Source organism: Phyllobates terribilis, unplaced genomic scaffold (assembly GCF_046119375.1).
Source record: "Phyllobates terribilis strain yellow unplaced genomic scaffold, ASM4611937v1 Scaffold_5__5_contigs__length_657084704, whole genome shotgun sequence".
NCBI classification, from domain to species: domain Eukaryota; kingdom Metazoa; phylum Chordata; class Amphibia; order Anura; family Dendrobatidae; genus Phyllobates; species Phyllobates terribilis.
The window spans coordinates 62,791,019-62,805,726 of record NW_027362765.1 but is presented as its reverse complement, the minus strand read 5'-3'; the positions used below and the strand labels follow the sequence as shown (position 1 = coordinate 62,805,726).

General features: G+C 42.3%; 2 protein-coding genes across 5 annotated transcripts in view; both read right to left on the bottom strand.

Annotated features, from left to right (window-relative positions):
• Positions 1–8,903, bottom strand: part of LOC141271987 (uncharacterized) — a 41,562-nt gene extending 32,659 nt beyond the window's left edge. For 2 of the 4 annotated variants that reach the window (XM_073682248.1, XM_073682249.1), the window contains exon 1: positions 8,822–8,903. Coding sequence is in view for 2 of the 4 variants with exons in the window: in XM_073682246.1 (XP_073538347.1) it covers positions 8,822–8,847 (26 nt within the window). In the remaining 2 variants the exon portion in view is untranslated. The remainder of the gene's footprint in view (positions 1–8,821) is intronic. The other 2 variants (XM_073682246.1, XM_073682247.1) reach the window with 1 other exon arrangement.
• Positions 1–14,708, bottom strand: part of LOC141271986 (uncharacterized) — a 1,184,418-nt gene that overhangs the window by 341,831 nt on the left and 827,879 nt on the right. The gene's annotated exons all lie outside the window — the stretch shown is intronic.

Genomic DNA, 14,708 nt, shown 5'->3' with positions numbered 1-14,708 from the left:
TCTCAGTGGCTAGCAGGAATGTTACACATGTAATATTCTAGAGCCTTTTCAGTGGCAGCTATGCCCGCTTGACTTTAAATACAGATTTCAGCAAGGTAACAACAATGTCCTTATAAAGCACCGTTTTTACCTTTGACGGGTCTTAGCTGCTTCTATCAGCTCTATTAGCCTTCCAGGGCTAATGGTGTTCCAGACACAGGGATCAGGCTTCTTGCCTTCCAAGGCTAATGGTGTCCCAGACACAGGGACCAGGCCTCTTGCCTCTCAAGGCTAATGGTGTCCCAGACACAGGGACCAGGCCTCTTGCCTCTCCACTGTTTCAAAACCACCAGGATTTATATATCCTTCTGTGTGAACAGGAACTGTTATGATGTCACAATCATGTGATCAGTCACCTGAAGGGGAGGTACGTGGTCAGCCAGAACACACCCCCTGGACATTTTAGTAATGCAGCAAGCCGCTGCATTACAATATATATATAAATACACTGATACATTAAATAGGACCAGATATGTCTCAAGGTATATATAAAGGAAAGGGAAGGTACTCATCAGAGAATGTTTCAATAATCCACCTCAACAGGATTCCCCAACAGGTTCATCAGGAGGCTTGATACATTGATGATAATTGATGATGTTCAGCATAGTGTGCCTAATAGTCAGTCTATGTTTAAATGTCCCACTTCATCCAAAACCACTCCCCAGACTAGGAGACCCATTCCCATTCCTAGAGGTGAATTGTCATAGAATATATGGAATGAAGTCTGTCTACAATAATGTACTGTGCCTGCGCTATTTCTCATGAGCAAGGGGTCCAATAATGTCCATCCCCTAGTGTGTATGTCTGGAAGCAATGTGCTTTAAACTGAAATGCCAAATAAACTGATTGCCGCCACGCTACTCGTACTCGTGACTGAGCCTGCCCATAGTTATGAGTTCTACGCCGGAGCGCATAATGATTTTGGATTGTATCCCACCAATATAGAAAAATCATCCCCCTTAGATCAGCGTCATGGTAGACTAAAAACAAGTATTGCACATCTTCCCATCATGCAATAGGCACTATATCACTACATAAAATATGGGATGTAATGATCTTTATTGAATATAAATATTAAATAAATTACAAAACATTAATCATTCTTGATCAATCTGGTGCTGAAAAATATCAAGAGTCACAACAAAGTAGTCTGGTGCACTGTAACTATCCATTTAAATCAAAGAAAATCTCACTTGGAAGATTGACAAATGCATGAGAATGGTATGGTAAGATCTGACTCCCACGTAACACCCACCTATACACAGTGATGCCCCACTGAAGAGCGTGGTGTGTGGGTCACAGTACTAAAAATAAGCTAGTAATACTGGAGAGTAACTTCAGTCAGCATGCTTATAATCGTATAAAGAAGACATGCCAGCATAATATGAACAAGCCTGCAATGAAAATAGAATCACTCTTACCGGTAATTCGATTTCTAAGACCCTCCACGACAGCACCAACAGGAGGTTGCATCCCCATCCTAATTAGGGACAGGAAACACAAGAGGCTAAATAGCCCTCCCCCTCCCTCCATCCTCAGTGTTTTTCCAAGGACCACACAGTATGAATGCTTGAATTATTTATTAACACCAAGAAATTTAAATGAAAATAAAGTATCATATGGGGGGGAATTACCTGTGCTGTCGTGGAGGGTCTTAGAAACCGAATTACCGGTAAGTGTAATTTTATTTTCTCTAATCCCCTCCACGACAGCACCAACAGGAGAAATACCAAAGAATAACGTTAGGGAGGGACTATAGCTTGGAGGACTTTCCTGCCGGTGGCTAAATCTTTCACAGACATTAAATCTAATCTGTAATGCCTGGTAAAAGTATGGACCAAGGACCAGGTAGCAGCTCTGCAGATCTGTTTGATGGAAGCGCTGGCCCTTTCGGCCCAAGAGACAGACATGGCTGTTGTGGAGTGAGCTTTTAGTGACTCAGGAGGAGGCAGGTCTTGATTTTTATGTGCTTCTGTGATTGCCTTATTAATCAAGTTTGCTAAAGAGCTCTTGGAGGCTTTCTTCCCTTTATTTGGGCCCCAGTATTGGACAAAAAAGGTTTTGATCTTTCCTCCAAGGTTCTGTCTGTTCTAGATAGTAGAGGATGGTTCTTCAACATCTAAAGAATTGGACTCTGATTCTTTATTGTCCTTTGGATTTTGACAAAAGGATGGAAGAATTATTTCCAGGGATATATAAAAATATTATTGCCTTCCTTTTGGAAGGAAAGAAGGGTCTAGGCAGAGGACTATTCTGTCAGTCAGGATTTTAAAATAATGTTCCCTAACGGATAGGGCCTGGATCTCACCGACTCTTCTTGCTGGTGTTATGGCTATTAATAGAGCTGCTTTCCAGGATAATTTGTCCATTTGAATTTGGGTCATAGGTTCAAAGGGAATGACAGTCAGTCACTTCAGATCTATATTCAGGTCCCAGAATGGAATCACATTGGGCCTTCTTGGACATATTCTAGAGGCTGCTGTCATGAACATATTTATCCACTGGTGGTATGCAAGGTATTGGTCAAAGAAATAACTCAGAGCAGAAATCTGGACGTTCAGGGTACTAGGTTTTAATCCTTTTGATAGTCCATGCTGTAAAAAGTCCAATATCCTGGCAATATCAGGATGAAATGGATTGATTGGAGTAGATCCATACCATGCAGAGAAGATCCATATTTTAAGGTAGATTGCATTATTGACCTGCTTCCTGCTTTTTTGTAGGGTACTTATGACGATATCTGAGAGACCTTTAGCTTTCAGGATTATGGCTTCAGAAATCAGGCTGCCAAGCATAAGCTGTGGGGAGCTGGATGAAATATTGGACCCTGATGAAGTAGGTCAAGGTCTGGTGGCAGGGTAAAAGGTTCTTCTGAGTTTAGAAAGTTCAGAGCCCCAAACCAGCTTCTCTTTGGCCATAGAGGGGTGATGAGAATGGTCCTGACCTTGTCTATTCTGACTTTTTGCAATGTTCTCGGTAGTAATGGAATTGGAGGGAATGCGTAGGCCAACCTGAAGTTCCATGGGTGAGAAAAGGCATCTACCCTTGAATCAGTCTCATTTGGATCTATGGAGAAATATTGATCCATTTTTGTATTCTGCCAACTCGCAAACAGGTCTACCTCTGGTTGACCCCATTTCTTGGTTACTAGCTGGAACACCTTTGAACTGAGGCTGCATTCCTCCAGATTTACATCCGTCCTGCTCAGGAAGTTCGCCTGAATATTGTCTGTTACTTTTAGATGACGGGCTGATAGAGACAGGAGATGATTTTCTGCCCGGAAGAAAATTCTTGCTGAGACTTCTCTTAGGCTCCCGAACTTTGTACTGCCCTGATGACGTAGATAAGCCATAGTTGTCATGTTGTCTGAATAAATGATGACATGAGTTCCCTAGCGTATAGAACCTGCTGCCCTCAGGGCTTCCTCCACTGCTAACCCTAAAATTTGAAGAACGGTCATCCATCTTCTTGGGCCAGATGCCTTGGAAAACCCCCTAGGATGTAACTGCTCCCCAACCTCTTTTGCTGAGAGATTGGTTGTTGAACCCAAAAAATTCCCTTCATCAAATTTTCTGGGTTGAGCCAACAGTTGAGAGATATTTTACATGGTGGGGAAGGGAGATTCTGGTGTTGAGTGTGTCTGGATTTCTGTCCCAGCGAGAGGATAAAGTTCTGGAGGATTCTCACATGAGCCTGGGCCCAGGGAACTGCCTGAATGCAAGCTGTCATTGATCCCAAGATCGACATGGCGAATCTTATGAACACCGTCCTTTGGTTCTTTAGTACCCGGATTCACATTTAACTGCTTGGTTACTGGTAGTGGGGATCTTTGATTCTGAGAATCTAAGAGGATTCCTAAGAAGACCTTTTGGGTTAACAGCATTAGATCTGTTTTTCCAGATTTATGATCCAGTCTAAGGATCTTTGGATATATAGGACTGATTGGAGTTGGTTTTTGAAGTCGGGAACAGAAGGAGCCATGATGAGGAAATCATCCAAGTAAGAACGATGCAAATGTTTTCCCTCCTGATAAATGCAACCACCCCCGCCATGATTTTGGTAAAGGTCCAGGGAGCTGAGGAAATGCCAAAGGGAAGGACTTTGAACTGAAAGTGGCACCCATACTGGTTTAGGGTGACTGCAAACCTCAGATATCGCTGGTAATCTGGATGGATAGGCACATGATAGTATGCGTCTTTGAGGTCTACAGCAGCCATGATGAAGTTTTTGCTGATTAATGGGACTGTGGATTTTACAGACTCCATTTTGAATTTCTGGTAAAGTATATACTGATTCAGTCACTTCATGTTGATGATAACATGGTGGGTTCTGTTTGTTTTTTTCACCAGAAATAATTGGGAGTAATGGCCCTTGTCCTGTTCCGCTTTTGGCACAGGAGCAGTTACTGCTGATGATAGCATTTGCTGAAGTTTCTAGGATGATTTGAAATTGTGCTGATAGGAGAAATGCTACTTCCAGTTTCAGTGGGGGAAAGGAGGAAAATTCTATTTTTATTCCTGTCCTGACCCAGTCTAAGATTTTGCGGTTTGATGTTATTTCCCGCTATTATTCTAAGAATCCTGAGATTCTGCCTCCCACTTGTTTGGCGTTATTGCCTATCAGAACATTGGTTTTGAAATATTCTTTTCCCTATTCCGCCTTTGGGATTGCTCCAACGTCCTGATTTACCTTTTCCTCTATATGAGGAATTTTGTGTTTGTGAGGGATGAAATGGTCTTCTTTTGAGGGTTTTCAGCTCTGGGAGAGACTTCTTTTTATTGGTTACTTTCTCCAGTAAATCATCCAGTGCTGGCCCGAACACATACAGGTGCTTCTTACAAAATTAGAATATCATCAAAAAGTTAATTTATTTCAATTCTTCAATACAAAAAGCTAAATTCATATATTATATAGAGTCATTACAAACAGAGTAATCTATGTCAAGTGTTTATTTCTGTTAATGTTGATGACTATGGCTTACAGCCAATGAAAACACAAAACTCATTATCTCAGTAAATTAGAATACTTTATAACAACAGCTTGAAAAATGTTTTTAAAATCTGAAATGTTGGCCTACTGAAATGTATGTTCAGTAAATGCACTCAATACTTGGTCGGGGCTCCTTTTGCATCAATTACTGCATCAATGCGGCGTGGCATGGAGGTGATCAGCCTGTGGCACTGCTGAGGTGTTATGGAAGCCCAGGTTGCTTTGATAGCAGCCTTCAGCTCGTCTGCATAGTTGGGTCTGGTGTCTCTCATATTTCTCTTGACAATGCCCCATAGATTCTCTATAGGGTTAAGGTCAGACAAGTTTGCTGGCCAATCAAGCACAGTGATTCTGTTGTTTTTAAACCAGGTATGAGTATTTTTGGCAGTGTGGACAGGTGCCAAGTCCTGCTGGAGAATGAAATCTCCATCTCTACAAAGCTTGTCGGCAGAGGGAAGCATGAAGTGCTCTAAAATTTCCTGGTAGACGGCTGCGCTGACTTTGGTCTTGATAAAACACAGCAGATGACATGGCTCCCCAAACCATCACTGATTTTGGAAACTGCACACTAGACCTCAAGCATCTTGGATTGTGTGCCTCTCCACTCTTCCTCCAGACTCTGGGACCTTGATTTCCAAATGAAATGCAAAATGTACTTTCATCTGAAAACAACACCTTGGACAACAGAAGAACAGTCCAGGTCTTTTTCTCCTTGGCCCAGGTAAGACGCTTCTGGCGTTGTCTATTCATCATGAGTGGTCTGGCACAAGGAATGTGACACTTGTAGCCCATGTCCTGGATACATCTGTGTGTGGTGGCTCTTGAAGCAATGACTCCAGCAGCAGTCCACTCCTTGTGAATCTCCCTCAAATTTTTAAATGGCCTTTTCTTAACAATCCTTTCAAGGCTGCGGTTATCACGGTTGCTTGTGCACCTTTTTCTACCACACCTTTTCCTTCCACTCAACTTTCCATTAATATGGTTGCATACAGCACTCTGTGAACACCCAGCTTCTTTAGTAATGACCTTTTCTGTCTTACCCTCCTTGTGGAGTGTGTCAATGACTGCCTTCTGGATATCTGTCAAGTCAGCAATCTTTCCCATGATTGTGGAGCCTACAGAAACAGACTAAAAGACCTTTTTAAATGCTTAGAAAACCTTTGCAGGTGTTTTTTGTTAATTATTCTAATTTACTGAGTTAATGACTTTTGTGTTTTCATTGTCGGTAAGCCATAATCATCAACATTAACAGAAATAAACACTTGAAATAGATGACTGGAGCTCCGTCCGTACAAACTGCAGAAACCATATCCCATGAAAGATTGTTGTCTCTGAGGAAGTCATCCACAGGCTTCTTCACATCGGCTGCCTTAGTTGTTGTTGTAAGAGGCTTACAAAATAAAAACTCTTCTTTTATCATGTTGTCTTTCACATAGCGCACGAAAACAGCAAGCTGGCTTAGATTAGAAACGTCTGTGGTCTCTTCGACTTGAAGGCTGAATTTTGCCGGACTGGAAATTAGATCTGTGACTACTTGAGCCACGATGTCTTTACTCATGCACTCTATTCTGTCACTGATGGTGTCCTTTGAAAGAGGAATTTGGGATAATTTACCTTCGGCCGCTGTTCCGAGTATCAGATTCGCCATCTTTAACGCTGCTGGTTTTATGAGTGTTTCACCGATGGTGTGCGGCTTGCCCTGCTTTGTGAACAGGTAAGCAACTTCGTACGATGCGGTGAGGATCGGTTTGTTCACTATATCGGTTTTGTAAGCCTTAGGGTATTTAAAATGGGAAAGCTATTTGGCAGCCACAGCCCCCCAGAAAGAAACCTCTTCATCTCTTAGGGACAGGAAAAACACTGAGGATGGAGAGAGACAATCTTGTGTTTTCTGTCCCTAATAAGGATGGGTGGGCAACCTCCTGTTGGTGCTGTCGTGGAGGGGATTAGAGAAAATACTGTTATGGGGAGAGAAGGGTCAAAATGTACCAAAAAGCCCTGTAGGAGTTGTCAGCCCAAGGAAAAGACCACCCAGATCCCCGCCTCGCATTTCGTTGCTTATATGTGCTGCTTCATCATGGGGGAATGTTCAATGGATCGGCGAACAGGACCTTTTGTTGACGCGACAACTAATCACATGGCACAGAGGATGACCAATCACGCATGGTGTCTATGGCGCATACGCGCCCACGTCACTAATAGTTACAGTGCACCAGACTACTTTGTTGTGACTCTTGATACTTTTGAGCACCAGACTGAGTTGTCAGCACCTCTGTTTGTTTGTCATGTATTTTTAAAAGCAATTCATGTTTTGTAATCTATAAATATTTATATTCAACAAAGATTATTACATTTTGAAGCAACAAAACTCCAACCTTTCTCCTCTATGTCATACATTTCCTGTGGAGTTGTTTAGAAGGGTCACCTGAGGCATGTGCCTCAAGTTGACCCTCTTATTATGCAGGCGTTATACCTTGTGAGTTTTTGGCTAACAATAAAATATGAGATGATAGCTCATAGTATATTCCTAAATGGTCAAATTTGACCTCTATTGCATAGAGATACACAACAGTTGTTAATTACTAAATAGTAACTGATAATTCTGATTAAGAAGCTCAGATATCTCGATGAAGTACAACAATATGTGAACCCCATTCACGGGGAACTGAGTAGCAATGGGTAGAGTATAAAACCCAAAAATGTCATCCAGAATGGGGTTGTATTCATACAAAACAGGCATAGGAAATTTGCTCATTGAGTTCCTTGGGGGCTAGTGAATCCAGTCTAACAATCCAGTCACTTTCCTTTTTGAGGATACATCTATTGTGATCACCCCCTCTCACATTGGGTTTAACCACCTCAATGATATAAAAGGAAATGTCTCCGGTTTCACCTCGTTGTACACTTTTCATGTGTCTCGCTAATGGGGCAATTTTCACTAAGCAAAATCTATTGCTGTTTGTTTCTGGGAAACACCTATCGAGTCAAAATCTTCACTACCCCTGTAGATAAATTCCCAGTGGAGTGTAATTTCAAAAATGCAGTTACTTAAGGGGATATTCTGCTCTTTTGGCGCTTACAGGCTCTGTTTATGGACTCCGCAAACTATTCTACAAAAATTGGTTCTCCAAGAGTCAAATAGCGCTCCGTCCCTCCCGAGTCTCGCTGCGTACCTATGCAGTACTGTACAGCCACATATGGGGTATTTGTACATTCATCTGAAATTTGATGCCATTTTTACCCATTTCCGTGTGAAAATGTAAAATCTAAACTGAACTAGAAGATAAATCATGGCATTTTGTGAGAACTTCTTTGGGCTTCTGTCCTTTCATCCTGCAGTTGTCTGAATGGATCTAATGTGGACTTGGGAACCAGCTAAGCCGCATTCTGTTCACAGCGGTTACGTCACTGTTCACACCACACAGAGACCCCAAACGATCTCATATATACTGTATGAGGGGGATGTCGGTACTATGGGAACATTAGACTGTGTATGGGGGGATGGCGGTACTGTGGGAACATTATACTGTGTGGGGGGCATCATACATACTACATAAGGGGCATAATGGGGGCATTACACTGTGTGGGGGCCCAAAAAAAGGGGCACTGTACTATGAAAACAATACGTTTCCTCACTTCCTGTCTTAAATAGTTGGGTCGTATGTATCTATTACAGGAAACAGAACAAAAACGTTACGATTCTTATAGAGTGGTAACACAAGACACCAAAAGAGTCTCAGTGCTTTTAAGGGTTAATGTCTCCTCCGCCCAGTAATGGGGAATCTCCACATACCTCCACCTGTATAGCCGCCACCACATATATGGCTGTTCTGTGCACACAGGACCTGTGATGAGGTCACAGGAGGGGAGGAGTCAGGGGTCACATGATCAGGGGCCTCAGTGTATGGGTGTGGCTGCCGGACACTTATTGTATATAGATATATATGAATCCTGTAATGTTAGATTTCACAGTAATATTGAGCCTCGGACTAGATATGAATTCTGATAATAGATATTTATATATCATACAACGATTATCCGTCTGTACAATATATATCCCCTCATCATCTCTAAAAGAGTCTACACACTAAAAATTGAATATTTTTGTGCACTATAAGGCCACGGCTCCACTATAAGTATTTGGTCAGTATTTTTTCTCAGGAGTAGGAGACAAAACCAGGAGTGGGTGATAAATGCAGAATTGGTGACTTGTTTCTATTATACCTTTTCTCTGATTGTTTCTCACCTGGTTTTGTCTCCCACACCTGAGAAAAAATACTGACCAAATACTGATAGTGGGGCTGTGGCCTAAGGCTGACGCCTCTAGAATAATTGGTATACAGAGAATATATGCTGAATCCCATCCAGGACCTATGTATCAAACTAACAGAGTCCCTTGTCATAGTGTTTCTCGTAAACCAGGTTGACCTTTTTAACATATTCAAATATTGCATGTCTTTTTTAGTTGTCTTTCAAGCCTCTTATATTCCAAAATACAAAATTAACTTTCTCTCCCATTTATAGCGATAGAGATAAGGACATAAAGCAGTCTATCCACCATTATACATCCCTGAACTCCATCTTTCCAAGCAGTCCAGAAACTAACATATTTGCATATCAAATGAGGAATTCCTCCCTGCCCTCCCTCACCCTTCCCTAACCCAAATATTCCTACCCTCACCAGTAAAAAGTGGGACTTACCGCTATTCAGTACCATTCGGTGCATGCCGTAATAGTAGGAAGAAGATAGACAAATATCACCGGTTTGAAAACTCCATTACAGCCCTGGCTGCATTAAGTGCTAGAAAGGGTAACTTGTGCACATTTTAAGTTAGCCGACTTGCATAGAAACACATAACCTTACATTAGAACCTGTCTGAAGAGAAAAATTCTGAGCATACAGAAAAACAGCACATTCAATGCCCGGACCTATAGCCCAGAAAAAAATCTGGGGGTCTGTTAGCTCAAAACGACAAAAAATTCAGATACCTAATCAGGTCCCAAGTGAATGAAACACAATAAGAAAGACCCACCTACTATATGGAACAATTTTAATCGATCAATATTAAAAAGGGTCTTTTTATCAGACAGAGATAGGTTACAGGGATCAGCAGTAGACATAGTGTCCCTAGTTTCGGCCTAATGATTACGCTACCTTGCTGCGGAGGTTAGCTCCCTAAGGAAAGTCGGCTTGTCCTGATTGACCCTGCAAAGAAGTAGCACCACCATGAGTAATTGAATAACAAAAGACAAATAAACGTGACAAAGACGTGACCCAAGAAAATTTTTATAACAGTAATATATAGAGATAGTCGTGTCAAAGACACTAATCCTGTCCCATCGATAACTCAGGAAGTAGTTCACATGTATCTCATTAGACAAACAGTGAACGATCTGGATGCTATTTAACAAAATCACGCAAAAAATAGTGTGTGACTTTTTCACACAAGGTTGTCCCCAAGTAACATATAAAGGTATATTGCAAAAACCCAATAGCCTAGGACATGCCCTGAAAATTACACATCAGATATTACACAAGTCCAATGGCCTAAAACATAGACCTATATGTACAGTCATGGCCAAAAGTATTGAGAATGAGACAAATATTAATTTTTCCAAAGCTTACTGCTTCATTTTTTGTAATGGCAATTTGCATATACTCCTGAATATCAAAGAGTGATCAGCTTAACAGCAATTACTGTACTTGCAAAGTCAATATTTGCCCAGAAAATGAACTTTAACCCCCAAAACACATTTCAACATCATTGCAGTCCTGCCTTAAAAGGAGCAGCTAACATCGTTTTAGTGATTGATCCATTAACACAGGTGTGGGTGTTGATGAGGACAGGGCTGGCGATCAATCAGTCATGATTAAGTAAGAATGACATCACTGGACACTTTAAAAGGAGGCTGGTTCTTGGTATCATTGTTTCTCTTCAGTTAACCATGGTTATCTCTAAAGAAACACGTGCAGCCATCATTGCACTGCACAAAAATGGCCTAACAGGGAAGAGTATCGCAGCTACAAAGATTGCACCTCAGTCAACAATCTATCGCATCATCAAGAACTTCAAGGAGAGAGCTTCCATTGTTGTCAAAAAGGCTCCAGGGCGCCCAAGAAAGAACAGCAAGCGCCAGGACCGTATCTTAAAACTGTTTCAGCTGCGGGATCGGACTACCAGCAGTGCCGAGCTTGCTCAGGAATAGCAGCAGGCTGGTGTGAGTGCTTCTGCACGCACTGTGAGGCGGAGACTCTTTGAGCAAGGGCTGGTTTGAAGGAGGGCAGCAAAGAAGCCACTTCTCTCCAGAAAAAACATCAGGGACCGACTGATATTCTGCAAAAGGTACAGGGAGTGGACTGCTGAGGACTGGGGAAAAGTCATTTTCTCTGATGAATCCCCTTTTCGATTGTTTGGGACATCTGGAAAACAGCTTATTCGGAGAAGAAGAGGTGAGCTCTACCACCAGTCTTGTCTCATGCCAACTGTAAAGCATCCTGAAACCATTCATGTGTGGGGTTGCTTCTCAGCCAAGGGAATCGGCTCACTCACAGTCTTGCCTAAAAACACAGCCATGAATAAAGAATGGTACCAGAATGTCCTCCAAGAGCAACTTCTCCCAACCGTCCAAGAGCAGTTTGGCGCCCAACAATGCCTTTTCCAGCATGATGGAGCACCTTGCCATAAAGCAAAGGTGATAACTAAATGGCTCATGGAACAAAACATAGAGATTTTGGGTCCATGGCCTGGAAACTCCCTAGATCTTAATCCCATTGAGAACTTGTGGTCAATCATCAAGAGACGGGTGGACAAACAAAAACCAACAAATTCTGGCAAAATGCAAGCATTGATTATGCAAGAATGGACTGCTATCAGTCAGGATTTGGTCCAAAAGTTGATTGAGAGCATGCCAGGGAGAATTACAGAGGTGTTGAAGAAGAAGGGGCAACACTGCAAATATTGACATGCTGCATTAACTCATTCTAACTGTCAATATAACCTATTGGTACTCATAATATGATTGCAATTATATTTCTGTATGTGATATAAACATCAGACAAACACTAATAAAAACCAGAGGCCAGCAGATCATGTGAAAATATAATTTTGGTGTCATTCTCAAAACTTTTGGCCATGACTGTACATGTTGCAGGCTGTTCATTTCCCATGTTTAAACTCGTCCAGATATTACACTTGCTCAGTGGCCTTGAACAGTTAGTATATGTCCTGTCCTAGAGTATGTACATTATGATACAGGGGCATTATTATACTAAAATTAATAGCACATAGGAAATACATGAAGACACAGGAATATGATCATAGGTGATGCATGATAGCCCATAAAAGACATATAAATGATGTCTATGAGGTACTTATTGTAAATGTTAAAAGTTCTGATGTCCATCCCCAGGGTCTTCATGTATTTCCTATGTAAAACAACCCTTTTGGAGTCATTTCTCTGCACCTCTGCTCATCAGACACCGGCCTTTGGACCTGTGGGCTGTGAGGTGCCACTCTATGAGTGTAATGTTTCAGCCTATCTCCTATATCAGGGATTTACACTATTCTGTGCTTCTACCTCCACAGTTATTGGTTCTCAAGTTCCCAGGATTGGCATTGCCTTACAGGCAGATTATTATTGTTTTATTGTTAGGGAAACTTTTCGAATTTTGTCAAGAGGAAGAAAACATTTCATGAATCACAAGTCCAGCACAATCCCTAGGAATGACTGATATTGAAGTGGAATCAGATGGATGTTTGAAAATTATCCAGCCTAGATGAGTCATGATCTCCATTACTTGCTCTACTTTGGCCCAATTTTCTCTTGTGTTCAATCATTTCTTCTTTTGGAGCTACAATCAGTAAATGGTCCAAGTAGGCAATGAAGAGAATATCCTTTTCTCAGATATGAGCTGCCACCTCTGCCATGATCTTGGTGATGATACGAGGGGTAGAGAAATTCTACATGGTGGGTCCTGATGCAGGGAGTGAGATATTTTTCCCTTGAATAATGATGCTACCCCAAGGAATCGTTGATAGTCTTTGTGAGTTAGTTCTGGGTAATATACTTTGTTTATGTCTGCTACCATCACGAATCAGTCCTAAAAAAGAAGGTCTACTGTAGATTGTATAGTTTCCATTTTTAATTTCTTTCAAATCAGGTGTCTGTTTAGACTTCTGAGATTTATGATACTGTCATGCAAGGTGTGGGAAAGACTGTGCAACACAGAGGTAAGAGGGAAAGGTAGCCCAGACACCAGGGAAAGGGGGGAGTGGAGACATCCTATTCTGGTCTAGTGTCACCCTGTCTCAACTACCGTCCCTATATTGGCTCTTCACCAATCGCCGCACGTGTGCCTCGTCCTGACTTTCCCTGGTGTATGGCTAAGGCTAGAGAAGGAAGGAGATGAGCACTAATCGATCTACACTAAACTCTATAACCAACAAGGGTAGACAAACAGGGGGGAATTGCTTAGCTTTAGACTACTCTAAACAAATGCCTCAAGCTCCAGAGAGGATGAAATACTGCTCTTGCTAAAGCCTCACAAGTAGTAATGAATATCGCCAGACCCTCCCTCTCAGACACATCAGATATTTATACACCCAGGCCAGAGAGCTAATTAGCCAGAGGGAGGTAGCCGCTAGGTCTTAGAGACAGCCAGCCTCTAAGAAGATGTCTGTAATGCCTCTGACACATCTGTGACAGTACCCCCCCTCTACGAGTGGCCTCCGAACACTCAGGACCGGGTTTCTCAGGAAAAGAGATGTGAAATTAGCGAACCAATCTGGGAGCGTTCACCTCTGACGCTGAAACCCACATCCTCTATGGGCCATAGCCTTTCCAGTGAACCAAGTATTGTAGAGAACGACATTGGAGACGAGAATCTACAATCCTCGAAATCTGGAACTCCAGATTACCATCAACTATTACTGGGGGCGGTGGTGGAGGCGAGGGATCAAGAGGCTCCACATATTTTTTAAGTAAGGACCTATGGAACACGTTGTGGACTTTAAGGGTCTGAGGAAGTTCAAGACGAAACGCTGCTGGGTTAATGACGGCGGTTATTTTATAGCGACCAATAAACCTAGGTCCCAGCTTCCAAGAAGGAACTTTCAATCTTATATTCCTGGTAGACAACCACACAAACTCATTCACATTCAGGTCCGGACCTGGCAAGCGTTTTCAGTCAGCCATAAGTTTATACCTGTCTCCCATGATCTTTAAATTACTCAGCACACCCTGCCATACCGAGGAGAGCGACGAAGCAAACAGTTCCTCCTCAGGAACTCCTGAAGCTCCTCCCCCACTAAAGGTACCAAACTGTGGGTGATAACCGTATGCACCGAAGAACGGTGACCTGCCAGTGGATTCTTGACGATGATTATTAATGGTAAATTCTGCCAGCGGTAGGTAGGATGCCCAATCCTCCTGTTTTTCAGAAAAGATACACCTGAGGTAGGTCTCCAAATTCTGATTGATATCCTCGGTCTGTCCATTCGACTGAGGGTGGAAGACAGAGGAAAAGGACAGGTGCACCCCCAGTCGAGAACAGAATGCCTTTCGCAACTTGGAAACAAGCTGGGTCCCCTGATCTGACACCACATCGGAGGGAACCCCATGAAGCTTCACAATCTCATTTATGAACACCCAAGCTAGAGTCTTGGCATTTGGAAGCGCAG